Source organism: Crinia signifera, chromosome 11 (assembly GCF_055691185.1).
Source record: "Crinia signifera chromosome 11, ASM5569118v1, whole genome shotgun sequence".
Classification (NCBI taxonomy): domain Eukaryota; kingdom Metazoa; phylum Chordata; class Amphibia; order Anura; family Myobatrachidae; genus Crinia; species Crinia signifera.
Window position 1 is genome coordinate 16,129,884 of NC_139227.1, and position 23,491 is coordinate 16,153,374.

A 23,491-nucleotide genomic window follows, 5' to 3' on the forward strand; every position below is an offset into this window, starting at 1 on the left:
ACTAAAGGCTCATCCACACTAAAGGCCCATCCACACTAAAGGCCCATCCACACTAAAGGCCCATCCACACTAAAGGCCCATCCACACTAAAGGCCCATCCACACTAAAGGCCCATCCACACTAAAGGCCCATCCACACTAAAGGCCCATACACACTAAAGGCCCATCCACACTAAAGTCCCATCCACACTAAAGGCCCATACACACTAAAGGCCCATACACACTAAAGGCCCATACACACTAAAGGCCCATCCACACTAAAGGCCCATACACACTAAAGGCCCATCCACACTAAAGGCCCATCCACACTAAAGTCCCATCCACACTAAAGTCCCATCCACACTAAAGGCCCATCCACACTAAAGGCCCATACACACTAAAGGCCCATCCACACTAAAGGCCCATTCACACTAAAGGCCCATCCACACTAAAGGCCCATCCACACTAAAGGCCCATCCACACTAAAGGCTCATCCACACTAAAGGCTCATCCACACTAAAGGCCCATCCACACTAAAGGCCCATACACACTAAAGGCCCATCCACACTAAAGGCCCATCCACACTAAAGGCCCATCCACACTAAAGGCCCATACACACTAAAGGCCCATACACACTAAAGGCCCATCCACACTAAAGGCCCATCCACACTAAAGGCCCACCCACACTAAAGGCCCATCCACACTAAAGGCCCATACACACTAAAGGCCCATCCACACTAAAGGCCCATACACACTAAAGGCCCATCCACACTAAAGGCCCATCCACACTAAAGGCCCATACACACTAAAGGCCCATCCACACTAAAGGCCCATCCACACTAAAGGCCCATCCACACTAAAGGCCCATCCACACTAAAGGCCCATCCACACTAAAGGCCCATACACACTAAAGGCCCATCCACACTAAAGGCCCATCCACACTAAAGGCCCATCCACACTAAAGGCCCATACACACTAAAGGCCCATCCACACTAAAGGCCCATCCACACTAAAGGCCCATCCACACTAAAGGCCCATCCACACTAAAGGCCCATCCACACTAAAGGCCCATCCACACTAAAGGCCCATCCACACTAAAGGCCCATACACACTAAAGGCCCATCCACACTAAAGTCCCATCCACACTAAAGGCCCATCCACACTAAAGGCCCATCCACACTAAAGGCCCATCCACACTAAAGGCCCATACACACTAAAGGCCCATCCACACTGGGCGACTTTGAGCTGAAAGCCATGCCCCTTTTGAACAAAGTCACGCTCCTTGTTCGGGCCCATGCATGGTGAACCGTGTTGTAGTCCCGACTGGGGACTTCTAAAAGTTGGGAGGTATGTCAGTGGTTGCTATGGACAACATCCAATCTTCAATAGAACTCCCATCAGGAAATCTGCCCCTTATGTCCATACTTTTACCCATTTTTCTATTATTTTTCTTTATATTTATAAAGGTAGATGACAGAAAAAGTAAATATATACATATATATATATATATATATATATATATATATATATATATATAAAAAAAAAGCAATTAATATTATACAAAATAAGAAGTACATACAACAAAGAGAAAGTATCAAAATCAAACAGGCATCTTTGTGTGCAAGGGTGTAGTCCGGCCACTGGAGGGCAGTAGTGAGCGGCAGAAGTAGCAGCAGGAGAGCTTCCGCCAGTGCCGAGGAGAGCAGGAAGAAAGCAGCTGGCGCCCGCACTCCACTGACCCCTGAGCCATACCCCCTGACCCTGATCCACTATCGCCGCATCTCCTCATGTCTAAACGCCCCAAAACATCCATTCGCAGCCATGCGGGGAAGTTGGCGAGCAAGGGGGGCGGCCTTACAGGCGGCGTTACAATTTCGCAGCATTGCGTGTGGACCAGAATAAGACCCATAGATTGTAAGTTCCATGGGGCAGGGACTGATGTGAATGTTGAAATGTTCTCTGTAAAGCGCTGCGGAATAAGTGTGCGTTATAGATATAACTGGTAATAAATACATATTGTATGGGGGTGTCAGCCGGGGTTGGCGCAGTGCTGCTGGCTGACAGCACCGTAGTCCTGCGCAGTAGCTGCAGCATGCGTGAAAAACAATCTATAACACCTGACCCATGGTTCTCATCAATGGCGAGAAACAATCTTATCTCCAATGGGAAAACTATTTAGTATTGGCTAGCAACCATCGATGATTTGTAATCGATGTTGGTCGATGTCCATCGCTAGTGTCTGGCCCCAGTAGCTGCGACCATGCATATCCCACTGGGTATGGGTTATTAGGTCAACAGTGTCCAGGTCGGCAGGCAATAGGTAGTCACAAGAAAAATGTTGACGGACAAATCGTCGACATGCATGGGGGGGGTCAGGAACCAGAATAAATATATACTGCTGTAACAATTCTAAAATAAATAATTGTGTACGGTAGTCTGAATAGTAAGATATTATGGCACTATTCTGTCATGCATATTATATGCCAGGTATAGAGGCGTAATATTTATAAATCACCAATATAATATTTGCACTCAACTTAGGAAGGAAACTGATCTGCAATCAGTGCACACATCACGTCGCTGTTTATACTGTGGCAGCACACACGTGGGGGGGTGGTGTTTGTGTCATTGCTAGGGGTGTGTCTGCTTTGCACTCAGTACAGAACCTGCTGTATATAAGGGAGCATCAGTAAGGCAGTAGCTGCATACATAGCAACATCCATCGCCCTGATCCCCCAGACTCATCCACAGCAGCCACGTCATGGACCCCCAGGAGTGTAACTGCGAATCAGGTACATGCATATATACAGCTGGGGATTTAGGGATGTTGGCATTGCAGGCTGAAATCACAGTGGGAATAATTCTGGCCTTGCTGAGCTTGATGCGTACTCCTGAATATCCTGCGTTATTAATAGATTAGTGGAGTTCTTGTATTTTTTGTAAATGCTATAAAACACAATAAGATCCTTGTGTAATCTAGAACAAACCAATATATATTTTAAAAGATGTGTGGGGTGTTTTTTTTTTATTTTTTTTTCTCTCATTTGGTTAATTTTGTAACCTGTGTTCTGGGTCCTGAATAGGTGCTCCCTGCTCCTGTAAGGGTAACTGCAAGTGTACAAACTGCAAATGCAAGTCCTGCAAGAAAGGTGAGTCTGTTTTGCATGGCTTATGTGCTTTCTTTTCCTTGTATATGTGACTAAAATATTTCCGACCTCAATAACAAACTAGCATCACCTGTTCCGGTGTAGTATCTGATTCCTAATCTCTGACCAAGAAACACTGGTGGTGATCTCCAGCGACGCATACATCGTTCCTGACTTGTGTTGAATTAATTGTGACCATCCTCCGTTCTGGAGACGATTGCCACAATTAATCTTTAATGTGTGGGCTCCCCCTTTAGGCAATCCCAATCAAAAATTAATAGGGATTGCTGAATCAGATTTTTTAAAAATCTGGTTTTATTGGAGTTTCATTTTTGTATGTGTGGGCATTCTACAGGAAAAATCTGCCGATTACTGAAACAAATCTGTAGTGTGTGGGCAAGTCAAATAGATTGGAGAAAAAAAATCACTGGATCTGAAAAGCAATTAATTGTGATTGCTGATGTATGGGGGCCATATTTGCTGAGTGCTGAATATTTAAAACCCTTAATTTATACAGACTTCCACCTGATGTTAAAGGGCAATACTACGCAGTGTAAAACAAGCCTGACTGGCTTTCCTATTCCCCGTGTAAACATCTGCACTAAAATGTGTAAAACTCATTACCCCACATACATACGGGGGGGATTTTGGCAGCTGCTTTCCCCTAATGCTTACAAAAAAAACCCTACAGGTCAGACTGACTTGCTGTTAAATAATTCAAGTGTAGCCCTCCACCCTTAAGCTTTGCAGTGCCGTATTACCAAATAGGTAACAGGCCAGGTGTGCCTACTTTTGAAAATGTATTTCAGGGAGCTTGTAGTTGGCAGTATAATTTGTGCACAGCGTGCCGTTAAGGGGGTGTGTCATGCCCCTCCCACAGTGTTTAGTTCCATATATGGGTGTATATGTGCTTGTGAGGCATTTCTAGATACCATTATTACCTATATATTGGGAAATGTAGCAAGTATTGATAAAAAAAAAAAAAAAAAAAAATTGCTGCCTGTGATATTGGGCACACTATACATAATAAATGTGGTGCCTATGCATTAAATTCCAAATGCAATTTACCTATACTTGCCTAGTTTCGGGGAGGTGCTGTGGCCACAAGAAACCTTATTTTCTTGCAGCCATATAAATCATCTCATTGTGCTTTATAATTCTGTAACTATGGGCCTTTTTATACCCCTTTCACACTGACCATTTTATCCCGGGATTTGGCTCGGTATGAAAGGGTCTTGAGAGAATATCCGGGGATGAGCATTCCGGATGCGGTCAGTGTGAATGGTCCCGTACCCACTGCTGATTGGACCTTTCTTGGGCTCACAAATGCTGATGTTATCTTTCAGAGCCCTGGAGTCCATTTCTAATGACATGCATATGTATTTGCAGGGATTTCCCGGGATCAGTGTGAATGGGGCTGTCCTGGGTTGATCCCAGGTCTGAGTGCAGTGTGAAAGGGTACATTCCTTTGTGTGATCCGGCTCTGTTAGTGTAAAAGGGGTATAAGAGGCCCCTCAGCAACAGTATTTGGAATATTCTAACTAGAAATTGGAATCTAACAATTAAGTATCCTAAAGTTGGATACACACTATAAGATTCTTTCCAATCGGTCAGGTTGGAAGGAGAATCTGGGAACAAACTGGAATCAACCATTTACAAAAGCTGGAAAGTGGAATAAAAATCTGTACATTTGTCCCATCAGTCAGATTGTAAAGAATCTCAAGGTGCCCATACACCGGGCCGATTGTGACAAATCGACTGAGTCTGATGGTCGGCCTGTCTCCACCACCAGCATGGTCCGACCAGCTAGTGGTGGGGACGTGCAGATTGTAATGGCGGGCAGCGATGTCCATCCAAGCGGCGGAGGCTAAAGCTTGTAGTGGCGTTCTGCCAGGCGGTGGGATGTGGCTGCTGAGTATTTTGAAATTACTGGCCGACCATTGATTGGCTGAGACTCTTAGCCAATCAACGGCCAGCCAGTCATTTTCAAAATACTCAGCAGCCGCATCCCGCCACCCGGCAAAATTCCGCTACAAGCTCCAACCGCCGCCGCTCGTATGGACCCCGCTGGCCGCCACTACCACCAGCTGGTCGGATCCCGCATCCCACCCACCACAGGAGCTCCCTGGGAGAGGCGCATTATTGCATGTAAAAATGGCACATCATGTGAGCCTGCCGGGGGGCTCTGGGCAAACTGGTCTGACTTGTCCTTGGGACAAAACGGGCCGGTGTATGGGGCCTTCACAGTGTAGATCCAGCTTTAGGCTATTTCAGACTATAAAACCTACATCTGATCTCTGCAGTCATAACATAAGCATGTCTCCTCCATTAATATTGCTGGATGTCTAGATCTGCCACTGAGGTGGATTAGTACCTGAGTGACATCACAATCTGATTGAGCAGCTTGCCAATAAATCATACTTGCGTACCCTCCCGGAATGGCAATGTCCCGCAATTCAGGTCCCCCTGCCGGCCCCACGGGAAGGTGGGCAAGTCTCCCGCATTACGCCACAGCCCCATGGTCCCCCCTCCCCGTGGTATAAAACTACAATGTCAGTGTGGAGGGGGCGTGGCTCAAAGGATGCAAATCGCGTCACTTTAGCTCCTCCCCATTCACGGACCCGCAAATGAATGTGGCTGCCTGTCATGGGGGCGGGCTTAGTGATGTCAGTCTTGCTCCGCCCCCAAAATGAAGCCACGTCTCGTCCCCCTTTCACTCCTCTCCAGGCTTCTCCCGGAGAGGAGTATTAAAAAGTTGGCATGTATGCAATAAATGTGTTGTCAGCCACTGATCTACCCAGTCTTTAATGTCTGACTTTCAGTGTTTGATGTGGGGAATAACTTCTTACTTTGACATCTTGTCCTCTCTCCCTGTCCTACAGGTTGCTGCTCCTGTTGCCCAGCGGACTGCAAGAAATGCAGCCAGGGCTGCGAGTGTGAGGAGGGATGTGAGAAATGCAGCTGCTGCAAGTGATCTGCTACAAGCTGCAGCTAACACTGTTACGTACTGTAGTATAGTTACTGATTTCTGTGCTGTATGCATGTTCTAGAGATAAATATATATATTCTGGACAAATATGTAGCTCTTATTTTTTGTATTAAAGAATTAAACTAACTTTGACTCTTCCATCTTTCAAACCAGGTTACATATTACTTGTGTTTGGCTATGCAGGAAGCTGGCCGGGTCAATGACTCTTCTATTGGACACTTCCCATGTGTTAAACATTACATTGACGTGTATGAAGTTAATGGCAAGCACATCAGCAGTTGTGTACTCCTGCTTGGTGTGTAGGTGATGATCAGACATACTGGTGCATCTTGCTGCCTGGGTGGTCTACTGGCAGCCTGTACACTTGCTGCAGGGGCCGCAGATGCAAATGCACAGGGCTGCTATGGGTACAGCTGTACCAGGTCTGGCCACTTTAACTGGGGGTAGGGCAGGAGCCTGGGTAGAAGGCAATGTAAACGGGTACGCTGGGTCATCCTACCCGGCTCCTGTTTACATAAATGGGGGACGTCCAACCTGTGGACTGCAGGTTGGACGGGGGAAGACACCACCTCCTCTGCTATACTCTGCAGACAGCAGCGGAGGAGGTGAATGATGGATGCCTGTGTGCTGCCACACCTGCAGGGCAGCATGGAGAGGAGATAACTTCTTACCTATATGTCTCTACAACTATCCTACTCGTGTTGCCCAGCATCCAGGGCTGTGCGTGAGGATGTGCAAAATGCAGATGCTTAAAGCTGCAGCTAACACGGTGACATACTGTCAGTGACAGATTGTCCATAGGCCTCAAAGGAAAGATCCCCGATAGGCCCGAGCTCCTGTGAGGCTATCTGTGTTTTTTTTTTTGTTTTTTTTTAAATCTGTGGCCCAGTCTCACACCCAAACAACCTGTTCGCAGAGCACCTGAAGCTGCAAATAATCATCTAAGGCAGGTGCTCATCTGTATCCATTGTGGCATCTTTTAAAGGGACAGGAGTTGGGACTATTGGGAGGAGGTTGTTTCTGAGATCCGCTGGGGGGAATGGGGGGGATATTTGGGAGATTATGGTATGTACTAATCCCGCGTATTTCGGTGTAGTTTTTGCCTACATTTCATTTGATGCTGCTCATGTACGGCCACTTCTAAAAAAAATTCCAGGGCCACTTTTAATACCCACCGCCCCTGAATACTGTAATATCATTGCTGATTTGTTAGATCTGGGCGATGTGCAATTATCCATATAACACCTTTCAGGACTTCTTTATGCTGAATATAGTTCTTAGAGGGTTATTCTGGTCCACTCCATCTCCCCCCCCCCCCCCCCCCCCCCCCCCCCCCCAGTTTATTTTTATATTTAAATCCTGTTTTAAGACATTTAAGCTTCAAAAGTGATACATTGGAGAATGACAAACCACCAGCCAATCAGCCCCTGCCTGCCATGTTACAGACTGTGTTTGCAAAATGTCAGATAGGAGCTGATTGGTTGGTTGTGATAATCACTCTCCATTGTATCACTTTTGAAGCTTAGTGCATCTGGCTTATTGTTATTTACATGTGGAAGTGCCCTTGGCCAGCGCAATTGTACTGAGGATAACCAAGTTCAGGCCTGATTCAGACCTGAACAATTGAGCCTGAATCAGGCTGTTAGTTCCATGCAACTGGGAAATTTCTCATACCGTCATTCATTCAGGAAATCTATGCCTTATTTCTAACATTATATTCACCTTCTAAGATAAATTAATTAAAATGGCATTAAAAATAAATATATCTCCACAGTAATGAATTTTGACTTGAAGTTATCCAGTCAGTAATATATCCAATTAGTACCATAAGCTATGGTGGTCACAAAACTCATCTTACTCAGGGGAAGAATCAGGGCTGGTGCAAGGCACGGGAGCGCCCCAGGCGAGTCGGGCCTGGGGGCGAGGGGTACCTGTTGCGCTGTCTGGGGAGTGGGAAGGGGGGTCCATGCTGGCGTCTGACAGGAGCCTGCAGTGGTGTCCTTGCCGCGCAAGTACCTGCAGTGCTGTGTATAAAGCTGGCGGCGGCGGCGGGGGGTCCCTGCAGTGAATAAGAAATAACTAGCGCTATGTGGCGGCGTGGAAAGCTCTTCTGGTTCGAAAACACTGGCCGCACACTGATTGGCTGAATCTCAGCCAATCACCAATCAGCGTGCGGGCAGTGTTTTCAAACCCGGCAGCGCTTCCCGCACCGCCACATAGCCTGGCGGATAGCGCTAGTTATTTCTTATTCACTGCAGGGCCCCCCCCCCACCGCCGCCAGCTTTATACACAGCTCCGCAGGTACCCGCGTGGCAAGGACACCACTGCAGGCTCCTATCAGAAGCCGGCTTGGACTCCCCTGCCCACTCCCCAGACGGCACAGCAGGTAACCCCCTTTGCACGGGGGGCGAGGAGCGAACTGCCGCCCTCCAGTAGCCGGCGCCCTAGGCAAATGCCTAGATCTGCCTAGTGGTGGCGCCGGCCCTGGGAAGAATGCTTCTTGTAAACTCCTTGGGGGTCGACAAAACTAGTGTGGTGCAAACAGCATCACCGCGGGGACTTAAGCCGTAAAACGCCGGTACTCGCGACTAAACTCCCGTGAGTACCGCATTCTCCAACTCAGCAGTGCGCCGATTAGAACAGCTGCGGGAGGTCCCCCTGGCGCTAATCACTGCGCGCCGCATTGAACAGACCCCTTTAACAGCAGATGCCAACTGTGAGAATCTACTCAGCCCTCTGCTGCCCAAAACCATTGTGCCAATATAAACACGGCACAATAAGTTGGCATTTCAATTCGAAATATGATATTAGGGACATAGATTTTGTTTTTTTCCCAAGCATAGTTAGTCCATTCTTCTAGCTAATCCTGTTATAACAAAGACGGGTTATATAGAAGCAAGAAGCGAACAAAGTTTATGTTTATGGAATTCTGGATTTCAAAATATAATTTTCGTAGATTATGTGTCCTGTGATCCTTCCTTCCTCTGATCTTTTAAAGTGTCCTTATGGCTTAGTGTGCACTGTCCCTTACTATGATCAGGGCCTCGTTCCCTTCGTCTCATGTCTGTACCTCCTTTGTCAGCCTTGTCTGTACTCGTTCTGTTATATTGGATTGTGGTATATGATTTGTGGGGACTTATGAACAAACATGCATCAAAGTCGTGTCTGCATAAAGGGCAAAGCTCATGAAGTGTAACTACAAGAAATACATGACAGTAAACGTCCCTTTATTTGATCTTCTTTTGGATTGAACATGTAAAGCTGGATTAGAGAGAAAGTCATCTCTTTGAATACTTCGAAGCGGAGAGACATGGGGCCTTATTCTAGTTCACTCTTTCTGACACAATCCTTCTTAGATGGACAAAACCATGTGCACTGCAGGGGGGGGGGGGATGTAAAATGTGCAGAGAGAATTAGATTTGGGTGAGTTATTTAGTTTCTGTGCAGGGTAAATACGGACTGCTTTATTTTTACACTGCAATATAGATCTCACTTTGAAGTAAAACCCCACCCAAATCTAACTCTCTCTGTACAAGTTACATCTGCCCCACCTGCAGTGCACATGGTTTTGTCCATCTAAGAAGGATTTTGTCAGAAAGAGTGAACTAGAATAAGGCCCATGGTTCAATGATAAAACACCATTTATCCACGTGGGTTGAATGAAAATTATATTCTGGTCCATTTTAAACTTTCTGCCGGATTTAATGTTATGTTATTTCTAATAATTAAGAATGAATGCACTTATTGGGTACATTAAATCGTTTCTCAATTCCTAGCACAAGCGATGAAGTATTATTGCGGCACATATTTTACGAAAGATAGAAATAGTTTATCCAATGAATATAGCTCAGACAGGTTATGTAGCTAGATCTATACAGTCAGTGTTTTTGTCACCACTAACAAACAAAATAGGGCGCAATGAGGTTGCTGCGGGACGCAGGGGGGAAAGTAGTGACAGTCACTCTCACCTCCATCCGGGGGTCCTGCTCCTGACTACCGCCCCCCCCCCCCCAGTGGCCCCAAATGCTGCCTAGTGGTGGCGCCGGCCCTGCTTGAGACACTTGCAGGGGTGCCCTGGGATGGTGGACAAGGACTAATCCAACTTATATATGGTGGTTTCAATAATAAAGGATGACAGGGGGGCTGTGAAAAAAAATTCTGATACTCTAGGGTGCCGTGATTCAAAAATGTTTGGTAAACACTGGCCTAAGTTAATCTTATTTAACTGATAAATTGTTGTGCAAATAGTCCATAAAGTATTTTTACCTCAGTCAGAATACATTTTTAATTTGCAGAGTGATTAACTTTCATTTGCTTCCTCTTCTGGGCATTAAAGGTCAGTAGAGGAACACTTATTACAGTATTTAGAGTATAAGATTACTTTCTCTGTTTTATATACTGTAGATTAAAGAAAGATGTCTTCCCCTCAAGCCGTCACTTTCTGTTAAAAAATTTCCTTAAGTAAGAAATTGAAGACAGAGGTGATAAGAGACACCCAAATCCACTCTGGCATCCAGGTAACCAAGGAAACCTGCAGATAAACACACAGCATTATTTTTAGGTTACATAATTTGTGTTTCTTTACCTGTATCACATATACTGTAAACAACAGAATAGGGGGCATGCTAAACACTAATATCATATGCACTATGTACAGTCCTCACACTAGACTGTTTTAGCATGGTGCCACATCCTGCCTAATATTTAAAGGTCAAAGTGCACCCTCCCCTTTTACTGGTGCCCTACTATCACAGCTTGCCAGTGCGAGGTCAATAACTATTGGTCGACCCCCGGAATAAGTTAACACCTGATTGGTTGACCCCAGGGCCGGCGCCACCACTAGGCAAATCTAGGCATTTGCCTAGGGCGCCAGCCTTTGGAGGGCGGCACTTCGCCCCTCGCCTCTCGCATGGAGGCTGCAGGGGTGTCCGTGCCGGGTACCTGCGGCGCTGTGTGATCTGGCGGCAGGGTCCCTGCAGCCAGGCGGCGGCGCGGGAAGCGCTGTTGGGTTTGAAAACATTCCGCATGCTGATTGGCTGAGATTCAGCCAATCAGCGTGCGGCGAGTTTTCAAAACCATCAGCGCTTCCCACGCCACCGCCTGGCTGCCGGATAGCGTGCATCACTGCAGGGACCCCGCCACCAGATCACACAGCGCCGCAGGTACACCCCCGTAGGCACCGGGGCGCCCCCCCCCCCCTCGCCTGGGGCGCTCCGGCCCTGGTTGACCCCTGCTCTGTCTGCATCTAAGTGGGATCAGTATGGTTGGCTGCTTGTTTATTACTCCCAATTTTATCCCTTTTGCAGCTTGATACATCTGGCCCTCAGAAAGTAATTTATGTTTATATGTCATCCATAAGGTCAGTTATGTGGTAATGGACAGGATTCACTTCTGTTTGTCAACAATTTGCCTTTTATATTGGCCATAAATAATTTGAATTGGTCATGGAGCATCACCACAGGGCCCCCTGCAAGTCCCACAAGGCACCCCTGGGTGCCACATTATACATTTTAAGAACCACTGCCCTAGAGGGTCTCTTCCAGGGCCTTCCTCCTTTCCAAGGTCTCTGATTTGTCAGTTCTCTTTCAGAGGCATTTTGCTACCTTCCAGAGGTGTAGACTTTTCTATAGGACGTTCTCAGCATGCATCCTCCTCACCTTAACCCTTTGAGTGCCAAGTGAAGTTGTCAAAATGGGTGCGAAAAATCGCAAAGCAAACCTTATTTATTCATCAAAAGGACCTGCCATTTTTACCTTATGTAGGAGATATAATCTTTCTTTTACACATTTTGTATTTTGATTTATGTAGCAAATTTTGAGCGGATATTATGAACATCTCTCACAAAGACGTTGTTGGCACTCAAAGGGTTAATCTTGCATTGGATACCCATAAGATGTATCCCTTTAAACCTTCGCCGCCCCCCCCGCCGCGATGCTGCCGCATATGTACTAACATATGCGGCTGGCATCGCGGTGCGGTGACGGAGGCCCCCCGCGATACCTGTACACTGGTGTGCGGGGGTCTCCGTCACCTCCCTGCCGCCACGCTCTCCCCTCACGCCGGGGACAGCTATGCATGCTGTCCCCGGCGCTTCCTCCTCCCCCTGCAGCCGGAAGCGGCTGCTTCACTAGGGGGAGGCAAGGCTTACCTTCCGGGGTCCAGGAGGACCCTTCAGGAAGGTAAGCCAGAGGGGGGGTCGCCGAGGCGGCGGGTTATAGGCTTCTATAGGGTATCGCCACCCAAAGGTGGAGATTAACGCTGCCGTGGGGGAGATGGGGGGGGGTCTGCTGGAACCAGAGAGGGTTGCCCACCTTTCCATGGGGCTGGGAGGGGATGCGCATTTTTGGGAGACTCCCGGCCATTCCGGGAGGGTAGGCAACCCTGGGTTTACTGGCACCTAAGAATTTCATTCCTGGGTGGATCACTTTCACAATCCATCAGGCTTATAGATGTGTCCTCATACATCTTGCCATAATACGCTGTCTAGCGGGAGATGCCGGGTATGACTGAGCTGGCAGTCGGTTAGCCACGGCTGCATCTGCATACTTATTGTCAAATGACAGTGTTATCTAGGAAAACCCTGTAACATAACATTTTGTATGCACATATAGGTGCGTCGCTCAAAGAATATAGACATTGTCATTTTAATGAGCAAAATTGTATGAAAAGGACCCAAATCACCCTTAAGAAATTTAAACTGTAAGCTCACATTAGCCCTCATTCTGGTTGGCTCGCAAAGAAGCGTTAGTTTGCTGCTCTGCAAGCCTTGTGGCACCACCTGCTGTGCGCCCCAATACCCGCCCCCCTGCTATTCGCCTATTTTCCTCGTAGTGCTGGAAGTTTTGCATAGACATCCATTCACAGCCTTGCATGGGTGCCCGAAAACATTCCATGGCCACCGACAATTGATTGATTTCTGAGACCTGGCTAATCTAAGTCATTCTCTGGTGTCAGATTAGCGGCGCCCGGCTCCGAGAACAAGGCGGCCAGCTGTCATCCAGTGATGTCAGCCATCTTCCCCCGGGAAGGCAGGCGTCCGCCCCCATTCGCATGGGGACATCCAGCGGTTTCCTGGACACACCCGGTGTTTTCGTGGTATTCGCTTATGGGGGCGTATACGCAGATCTTCAACATTGGTCGCCGTTGCGAATTCGCAACGTAACGAACCAATCAGAATGAGGGCCATTGTGCAGTGACTTACAGTATATGGGCGGGATTCTCTAAAATCCGCAGCCCTCTTCGCCCGGCATCGCATTTCTAATGACCGCATATTCTCTAAAATATGCGGTAATTAACGCAAGGGACAGCTCTTGCGATAAGAGCTGTCCCTTGCGATGCGGCGCCGTTGCTGGACTTCCGGGTCTATGACCCGGGAGTCCGTCTGCGCATGCACAGACTGACGCGCCGGCCGCAGGGCACGCTGGGAGGGATCCGTGACGGATCCCTCACACACAGCTGCGGTAAGAAGCCCATAGGCTTCTGCAGGGAACCGCCAGCTTTTGCTGGCGATTCCCTCTGCAGCGGTGACACTGCGGAGGGAGGTTAGAGAATACAGAGATGCAGTAAAAACCCTGATAACGGGGTTTTTACCGCATTTCTGTGATAGAGAATCTCGCCCTATGTATTTTGCAAATATACTCTGTAGAGTGATAAGTAATTAGTGGAGCGATGTAAATATGTGGTAATCATTTTTACTCAAGTATATGTTCACCTGGATAGAATGGGACCAGTGTCCGGCTGTCCTCCGGGACACCCCTATAGTTCTTACTGCTTGATGCACATAATCTTTTGCACAGGGAACGAGCACAGAACTCCTTCGAAAAAAACTGCTAAATGATATCATATTTGTAACCACAAAACAGGGAATTACGCTCTGTATAAAGATTCCTTTAGGAGAGTATTCATAATGTAGGGTCTGGCTGAAGTAATCCAGGAAACTCTGTAAGAGATAGAACACAGAATAATACGAACTATTTGAGCATTACCTAAGAGGAATTTTAATGTTCACTCGCAAAAGCAAATTCTCTCTCTCTAATGGACAAAACTATGTGCACTGCAGGTGGGGCAGATGTAACATGTGCAGAGAGAGTTTGATTTGGGTGGGTTATTTTGTTTCTGTGCAGGGTAAATACTGACTGCTTTATTTTTACACTGCAATATAGAGATCAGTTTGAAGTACAAACCCCACCCAAATCTAATTCTCTCTGCACAAGTTACATCTGCCCCACCTGCAGTGCACATGGATTTGCCCATAAGAGAGAGAAATTGCTTTTGTGAGTGAACCAGAATCATGCCCTTAATGTAATGTGAATGTTCAATTAATATAATTAAAAACACCAGAGAGAAAAAAACATTGTGGTTGTTTTTGCATAAATCTTTTCCAAAACTGAACAAAAGAGCATTTTAAATGTATGATTTCTTTAAAATATATATATTTTTGCAAAATTTTGTACATTGAAATGCTTATAATATGTAGGATTAATATACTGTGATAGGCCTAGTATATTTGGTTCAAGATAAATGAGATCTTGGTTTTAGACACCCCCTAGTCATTGATACATATTATTTATGTACCGTTTTAGTCATTGGGCCCCATTCAGACCCGTTCTCAGGGCTACAATTCCAAAGCTCTGCTAATTATTGAATGACCGCTCTGTAGTGTACATGTGCCAGGTCATCCTGCGAACAAAGATGATTGACATCTGGCTGGCATTTGGGGGGCAAAGAAAGCGCAGGCGGCTCTCTGGCATTTCCGAGAAGGACTTCTGACATCAGCTCCGTGCCAGGAGCATCGCATCGATGAGTAAGTGTATTGCTACACGCTTGCTGCACACGGGGGTTGGGTGTAAATGCATTCTATGGTGAGTACTTGCAAATGAATCCCCCCTATCCGCATCGGCAGCCATACTACATAGAGGCGGGTTTTCACTGTGGCGGGGAGGCGGCTAACTGGTCGCTGAGCTCTGAAGATTCGCAGCCCAGGGATCAGGTCTGAATTGGGCCCATAGTCTGGTGATGCTTTGAGGGAACTTGGTGTTTCAAACAAGGATGCCCCCACATGTGTTCATATCAGTATGAGGGTGATTGTGTAAAATGCGTTTGCTTCTATGGAAAAAGTCTATTTTTCTGCAGCATCAGCTGATATCTGGGGCCAAATGTAATAGGGTAAGAGTTTCAGAAAGTGAAAGATTTTGGGAGAGTTTTCCCATGTTTTTTAAAGCAGCAATCATTTACACTGCAAAACCAGGTTGATTTTGCAGTATAAATGATTGCTGCTTTAAAAAACATAGGAAAACTCTCCCAAAATCTCTCACTTTCTGAAACTCTCACCCTATTACATTTGGCCCCTGGTGTCCAAAGTTGATTACCATATAATGGGGAAGATGTATTAAGCCTTCTCAAGAGATAAATGTAAGGGTGATAAAGAGAGATAAACGCATACCTCCCAATAGTCCCGATTTCAGCGGGACAGTCCCGATTATCAGGGCCTGTCCCGCTGTCCCACCCGCGGGCGGCAGTGTCCCGCGGTGAGGGGGGGCTGTTGGGAGTCCCCCCTGTCGGCTGCTAAGCAGCGGGGAATAAACGCTGTGCGCATGCGCACAGCGTCTATTCCCGCAGCCAGGGGGCTGGGGGCATGGCTAGAGGCTCACAGAGCCTCTGGGTCATGCTGCCCCCATAGCGGCAAAATGGGGGCGTGGCCTCGCAAGAGAGCCACGAGTATAGGCCACGCCCCTGAAATTAGGCCACACCCCCCGAAATTTCCGGCGCACCTCCGGCGCGCAGCAGCTGCGTCCCGCATCGAGCTCGGCAGAAGTTGGGAGGTATGGATAAACGTCTGGCAGCCAATCAGCTCCTTACTGACTTTTTTTTAAACACAGCCTGTAACATGGCAGTTGGCAGGTGATTGGCTGGACGTTTAACTCTCCTTATCACCCTTGCATTTATCTCTTGCTAAGGCTTAATACATCTGCCCCAGTCAGGGCCGGTGCTAGGGTGTCCGGCGCCCTCCTGCAAACCATACATTTTGCGCCCTTTCACATTGCCATTGCAACAAGCTGCAGCCTGATTGTGGGAGTGTATGCAACATGCGATCCTATGGAGGATCTCGGGTAAATGGCCATGTACATGTATGCATACACCATCTCAGTGCTGTGTCCACAAAATGTTGCAGGCACTAAAGGTGCCCATACACGCTGCGAGAATCGCATACGTTATGGGCTAGATGGCATCACACGGCATGCATGCAATGTGTGTGCGATGCGATCTGAAAGCAGTGCAAAAAGTATTTGCAGCACTCGGGACTGAGGGGGAAAGGAGGTGAGAGAAGGAGGAGATGGAAGAAGAGTGGAGGAGATAGAGGGGGCGCAGTGAGGAATGGCAGTGGCACTGGCACAGCACACTGAGAAGAGGGAAGGAAGGGGAGGCAGCACTGCTGCCTGTTTGTCATTTGATTGACAGCTGACAGGCACAGGGAGCAATGGGTAGGGGGCGGATCTGGACATGACATGTCATCCAGGCATTCACAGACAGCCCTACATGCCTCAGCGCAAGTGTCCATGAGCGTGAGGTAGAGGGGGCAGATCGCAGGAGAAGGACAGTGTGTGCACGGTGCAGGGAGCTGCTCAGCCTCTCCATACTGCCGCCCGCTGTCAGACAGGCGCTACGGGCGGCGTGCAGGAGGCAGTGACAGTGAGGGCTGAGGCAGCTTTAGCAGAGCAGGGAGGGAGACAGCGCCTTTTCAGCATGGCGCCTCCCTGCTTTGCAGGAGCTGCTGAGTGGGTAGCGCCGGCCCTGGCCCCAGTGTTTGAAAGAGAGGACTCCCAACATGATGACAGTGTCCTCACATGTGTTTGTGCCAAAGGCACGTATCAAAAGATTGCTGGTACAGGGGCGGAACTACCGCCGGTGCAGGCGGTGCAGTGCACCGGGGCCCAAGGGGTTAAAGGGGCCCGGTGCCGCTGTCCGCCTGGCATGTTGAAGATATCATTTTTGACATTTTTAAATGTGCGGCGCTATGCGTGTCCGCAGGCATCGGAGGTATGTGGCCGGGCAGGCGTCGGAGGTATGCGGCCGGGCAGGCGTCGGAGGTATGGGGGGGGGGGTATGCGGCCGTGCGTGCAGGCGACGGGGGTGTGCAACCAGGCAGGGGGTATGCGGCCGGGCGGCAGGTGTATGTCAGACAGAGATGGATGAAGATGCAGCGGCAAGAGCGCCCTGTACCTCTGCATCCATTCTATCTGGTGGTCTGCTGGTCTCCTACGATCCCCACAGCAACAGGCAACCAATCACAAGGCTGCCTGTCGCTGCTCTCAGTCTCCGAGGCAGACAGGAAGTGAATTCCTGTCTGCTCTGAGGCTGAGCAAGAAGGAATCGAGGAGCAGCAACTATGACATGAAATGCAGCAATTGCAGAAGTAAGTTACAGTACTTTAATGCTGCAAAATCTCAAATTAAACGGAAGCTGGAGGCACAGACACAATTAAAAATCACCTAAATATATGATGGGGATACAAATATACACTTCAATTATAACAGGGAACAGGGGGACAATAAAATAAAAATATAACAGGGTGCACAAAAATAAAATAAACATGTACCCTACCCCCCTTCCCCCCCAGCCTAACTCTAGTCATACACCCCCTCCAGCTCAGCTCTAACTATACATCCCCCACCCCTGAAGCCTAACTTTAATTATACACCCCCCCCCCAGTAGCCTAACCCTATCTATACACCCCATCCCCTGACAGCCCAACTATTCACCACCCTAACCAGCCTAACCCCACCCATCCCCCTCCCCACAGCCTAAACCTAACCATACACTCCCCTCCACAGTCTAACCATACACCCCCCTGCAGCCTATAACCCTAACCACATACACACACACCGCAGTCTATAACCCTAACCATACACAGGGCAGCCGAGAGGGAGGGGGAGTGGGTACTAATTACCCGGGCCCAGGCTTGCTGGAGGGGCCCCGCAGGGGCCCTGATCCGACCTCTCCCTTCCCCCTCCGTCCCTCCCGGGTAGCAACAGCAGCACACACTTCTACAGCATGTGCTGTGCTGACAGCAGGCTCAGCAAGAGTGTCTCACTGACAGCGTGAGAGGTCATGCTGAGCCTGCTCTCAGCACTGCACATGCTATAGGTGTGTGCTGCTGCTGAGATTACAGTTTTAAGAGTTTTCTTTCACCCTCCTCTAAACATTTTGGGGGTGTGGCCTAAGTGCGGGAGGTGACCACACCTCCCACACTTGGGGCACGCCCCCCAAATTTTACCGGGGCCCGGCATTCCTCTCGGCTGCCCTGACCATACACACACACACCCCGCAGTCTATAACCCTAACCATACACACACCCCGCAGTCTATAACCCTAACCAAACACACAAACCGCAGCCTATAACACTAACCATACACACACACCCTGCAGCCTATAACCCTAACCATACACACACCCTGCAGCCTATAACCCTAACCATACACACACCCCACAGTCTATAACCCTAACTATACACACACACACCCCGCAGCCTAAAACCCTAACCATACACACACACACCACAGTCTATAACCCTAACCATACACACACACTGCAGCCTATAACCCTAACCATACACACACACACACACCGCAGCCTAAAACCCTAAAAATGCACACCCCGCAGCCTATAACCGTAACCATACACACACACTGCAGCCTATAACCATAACCATACACACACCCCGCAGCCTTTAACCATAACCATACACACACCCCGCAGCCTATAACCGTAACCACACACACCCGCAGCCTATAACCCTAACCATACACACACCCCGCAGCCTATAACCCTAACCATACACACACACCCGCAGCCTATAAGCCTAACCATACACACACACTGCAGCCTATAACCATAACCATACACACACCCCGCAGCCTATAACCGTAACCATACACACACACCGCAGTCTATAACCCTAACCATACACACACACCCTGCAGCCTATAACGCTAACCATACACACACCCCGCAGCCTATAACCGTAACCATACACACACACACCGCAGTCTATAACCCTAACCATACACACACACCGCAGTCTATGACCCTAACCATACACACACACTGCAGCCCATAACCATACACACACACCCTGCAGCCTATAACCCTAACCATACACACATACACACACACACACACACACACACACACAGCAGCCTAAAACCCTAACCATACACACACATACACACACACAAACCCTGCAGCCTATAAACTTAACCATACACACACACACACACACACACACACACACACACACACACACACACACATTACAGCCCATCTTTGGCGAGCACTGTTCAAATTTTTAGGGGGGCCCAAAGCCTATTTTTGCACCTGGGCCCACAATGCGCTAGTTCCGCCACTGTGCTGGTATATTGTTAGTGGTCTGTATGTTAGGGGGAAACGGTCATCTGTCAGACCACACTTAGGTCCACAGTCATTAGGTCGACCCCGGAAGGTCGACTGGCCCCAAGGTCGACAGGGTTAAAGGTCGACATGGGCCAAGGTCGACATGGGTTTAGGTCGACAGTCATTAGGTCGACATGAGTTTTTCACTGTTTTTTGAGCCGACATGTGCCGACAGGCGGTATTTCATGCCCTACCATCTACTAGGGCGTGGCGGGAGAATAAAATAGTGTGCCGAGAGTAGCAAGGCACCGTGCCCGAAGCATTGCGAGCAAAGCATGCGAGGGGCTGCGGTTCAACTCCAACTGTGTCCATGTCGACTGTGTTGACATTAGGGTAAAAAAACAGTGAAAAACTCATGTCGACCTAATGTCTGTCGACCTAAACCCTTGTCGACCTTGGCCCATGTCAACCTTAAGTCATGTCGACCTTTAACCCTGTCGACCTTCCGGGGTCTACCTAATGACTGTAGACCTGGTCTGACAGATGTACCGATTCCATGTTAGGGAGGGTAGAATTCTGTCTGGAGTTCCTGTGGTCAACCATGATGTTATGTAGGGGTTGAGGCTGCATATGTGGGTGGTGAGGTCTTGGTAATGGGAGCTGCTGGTTGGCTGGGAGAAAGAAAAGATGCTTTGTGACACCCAGTGTGGTAGAAATATCCAATCACAGAAAGGGATTGTGGCCTCAGGAATGGGCAATGGCCTCACAGTCTGACCCCTGTTTTTATCACTCCAGGGGACCCAGAGATGCTGGTCTGACCCCAGAGACTGCAGTTCTGGCCCTTATACTGTGAATGGAGCTAAATACTACTGTTATATTACAGTGTAGCCCCAAGCGCCTGTCACTGAGAAGGAGCAGCCATTTTGGTGTTGCTTGACGGCAGGGGGGAGGGGGGTGTTACCAGGTCCGGATTTGTGCCTAGGCCCGTGAGGCACCGGCCTCAGGGCGGCACCAATCAAGGGCGGCACAGCAGGCTGACGTTCTTTTAAATAGCAGCATGGCAGAGCAGGTGGGCAGCGGCAAGTGACAAGCGGCGCCGCCACCGACATGATTCATCATATGTCAGCGTGAGTGCCGCTCGTCACCCACCGCTGCCCACCCGCTCTGCCATGCAGAGTACATCACCGGCTATCTCCGACGGTCCCCCTGCTCGTCACCGACCGCTGCCCACCCGCTCTGTCATGCAAAGTACATCACCGGTTATCTCCGACGGTCCCACTGCGCGTCCGGCTCCGCCGCTAGGTGAGCTGAGCTGAATTGCTCTGGCTCACTGCTGCAGATGGGGAAAGCAGCTAGGCTGAGCAGCGCGAACCTCCCTGCAGTCAGTCAGTGTGAGAGAGACTGACAGACTGCATATAAAGTTAATTCACCCTCCCTCCGTCCGGGTCCTCCATACAGTTAGCAGTCCAGACTGATAGATAGACTTATACCTTAATAATGATTATATTAAAATAGGGGGGGGGGGCGGGCAAAAATGTTGTGCCTAGGGGCGGCCTGACCCCTAAATTCGCCCCTGGGTGTTACACACAGGCTGAGACAATGAGAGCTGTGAAGAAAGGTATGGGGCAGGGCCTACCTTCAGCTCTCTACTGTGCAGCAGTTAGACATAGGCTTTACAAAATTATATCATAAATATTTTTCCTTAATTAATCACAATGTTGTCCTCTGTGGTGTTTTTTGAGTTTTTTAAGACAAATGCAGCAATAGTATTGGGTTTTAATTCTTTATGTTTTTTTGTCTCTAGCATCCTTCATACAGGGGGTTACTCTGGTTGACTCCCTCAGATGCGAATTCGCACCCTTGCGAGTCCAACAGAACCTGCCCTGCGAATGGCTGGCCTCATGGATCTGGCGCATTGCAAAAACATCGGACCCGTGCGAACACATACCCACGGTCGAACGGACCTGCATAAGGTCCACAGTGTAGTAGAGATTGATACGGATATACCATTATATTTCCCCTAATTATGAGGACTGCAGTGATTAGGGTAGAATTGGGATACTGGGAAATGATGGGAATAAGTTGGTGTCCGAGGTGTAAGAATAACTCTGCCACCATGGTACTGACAGCTGTGCAGGCATTGTGTGGAATAACCTTGGATGGTCTCCATAGATGGTCCCATCGGTGCTTTGGCAAGCTTCAACCCTCGAAGAGGGATGTTGCGTTAAATCAATGTTATTACCTTTGAGGCTCCATATGCAGTCAACAGAGGAACAGGCTTGCAACATGTTACAGATGATATATTGACGATGGCTCCTCTCTTCCTCTCTACCATGCCGGGGAGCACTATATGTACCATCATTATGGCTGCAGCAATGTTGACATTGACGATCTCCCACAATTTGTCTTCCGGAACCTCATTAAACAATTGTGGATACTCATAAGCCACTCCAGCATTGTTCACTAGAATCCCCACATCCACATCTCTCAGACCCTCCTTAATGGCAGGATATACCTCACGGCCCCAGCTGAAATCAGCCACAATGATGCGCGTTTTCACCCCATACTTATCAGTGATGGCCTCTGATACTTTCTGGAGCTTATCTAGATTACGGCTGACTAAGATGATGTTCACACCGTGGCTCGCCAGCTCCTCCGCATAAGCCTTGCCAATTCCGTCTGTGGCTCCTGGGGCATAAACAAAAGCAAATGTATAATGAAGCAGATACCCCATTGTACGCTCTTTGGCTTTATGTGATATTTTTACCCTTCCTCTCCTTCGTATTTTATCATTCCTAACATACTGGTGTATATTATATTGGTGCACCCATCTTGTTCTCCAGTTACAAAGTTATTTTCTTCTAGTGTATTTGGCTTTTGTTCCACTAGCATCTTTTTCTGCTCTAACTGATAGAACATTGCATGTAAAAGTTATAGAGAAAAAAACATTCACAGCAATGGCTCCAGTTATGTGGATGTAATGTTACTAAAATCTCCAGGAACATCTAAAGTTTTATGGTTGTAAATCTTATTAACTAGAGTATGGCAATTATCAAAATGTATAGATAACTACTGTATACAGTAAAATGCATAATTGTGTGGTCTATCCATTTGTGGCACTCACCAGTGACTACGGCCCACTGTCCATATTGTCTGAGATGGTTGGTCCTGCTGAGGATACAAGGAGAAATATATTGTCTGATGAAGCTAATACCACCACTCAGGATGCGGAGAGATTTCCGGACCGTGTACCAGCCTCCTAGAATAGCCAATATCTCCATGTGACTGTAGTAGGCGTTCAAGACATCATGAGAAAAAGGCAAAAAGGCTCTTTTCACTGCAGTCACCACCTCCATGGCTCCATAGAAACTAGTCCCTGACATCTGAAATAGCAACAATATGTACTTACATTTAACAAGATATCAGCAACAAAAACAAGAAAAATGGCAAATGAGATAACACATAATGATATTGTAATTAAGTAACATGACCCAGACAACCCCCAAAACAAGAAAGTCTAGTAATACAGTATATATTGTAACTTCACCAGATACAATGGAATCTGTATCTTGTGCTGGCACATACTGTATAAGATGTTTTTAGAACAACGGCACAACCCCTCAAACTATCGAAAGTGGTGGGAGGAGGATTTCCTCATTTAAAAGATCATAAATAATGTAGATCAGGAGAATATCAAAGATGATGAGATAGAGGAATGTAAGGAGAGTATAGATCTCTCCTATAAAACCAAAATTTTCAATCTTAGTGATTACGCTCTCAATGAGGATGAACCTAAAATTCTAGAAAAGGGATTAAAATTTGCGCCCTCTAGTACTGTAGGTCAGATACTTTTTACATTTTCATTGATTTGCAAAAGTTTGTGAGAAAGTTGGCCCTTAAAAGATTTTTGGTACTTGAGGATTATCACGGCTCCCATCGCATGCCATCGCATGCCATCGCATGCCATATATAGTGGCATGCGATGGCAT

General features: G+C 47.9%; 2 protein-coding genes across 2 annotated transcripts; one reads left to right on the forward strand and one right to left on the reverse strand.

The window, feature by feature from the left end:
* Positions 1 to 2,618: 2,618 nt before the first annotated feature.
* LOC146045243 (metallothionein-1-like) lies at positions 2,619 to 6,239 on the forward strand. The gene is made up of 3 exons (XM_083163966.1): positions 2,619 to 2,770; positions 3,062 to 3,127; positions 6,007 to 6,239. Exons 1-3 carry the CDS (start codon positions 2,740 to 2,742, stop codon positions 6,096 to 6,098), a joined length of 189 nt encoding a protein of 62 aa, XP_083020092.1. The 5' UTR covers positions 2,619 to 2,739; the 3' UTR covers positions 6,099 to 6,239.
* Positions 6,240 to 10,390: 4,151 nt separating this feature from the next.
* On the reverse strand, positions 10,391 to 22,846 carry LOC146046217 (inactive hydroxysteroid dehydrogenase-like protein 1). The gene is made up of 4 exons (XM_083165442.1): positions 22,627 to 22,846; positions 21,745 to 22,190; positions 13,825 to 14,052; positions 10,391 to 10,644 (listed from the first exon to the last, which is right to left on the reverse strand). Exons 1-4 carry the CDS (start codon positions 22,781 to 22,783, stop codon positions 10,558 to 10,560), a joined length of 918 nt encoding a protein of 305 aa, XP_083021568.1. The 5' UTR covers positions 22,784 to 22,846; the 3' UTR covers positions 10,391 to 10,557.
* Between the last annotated feature and the right edge of the window lie 645 nt (positions 22,847 to 23,491).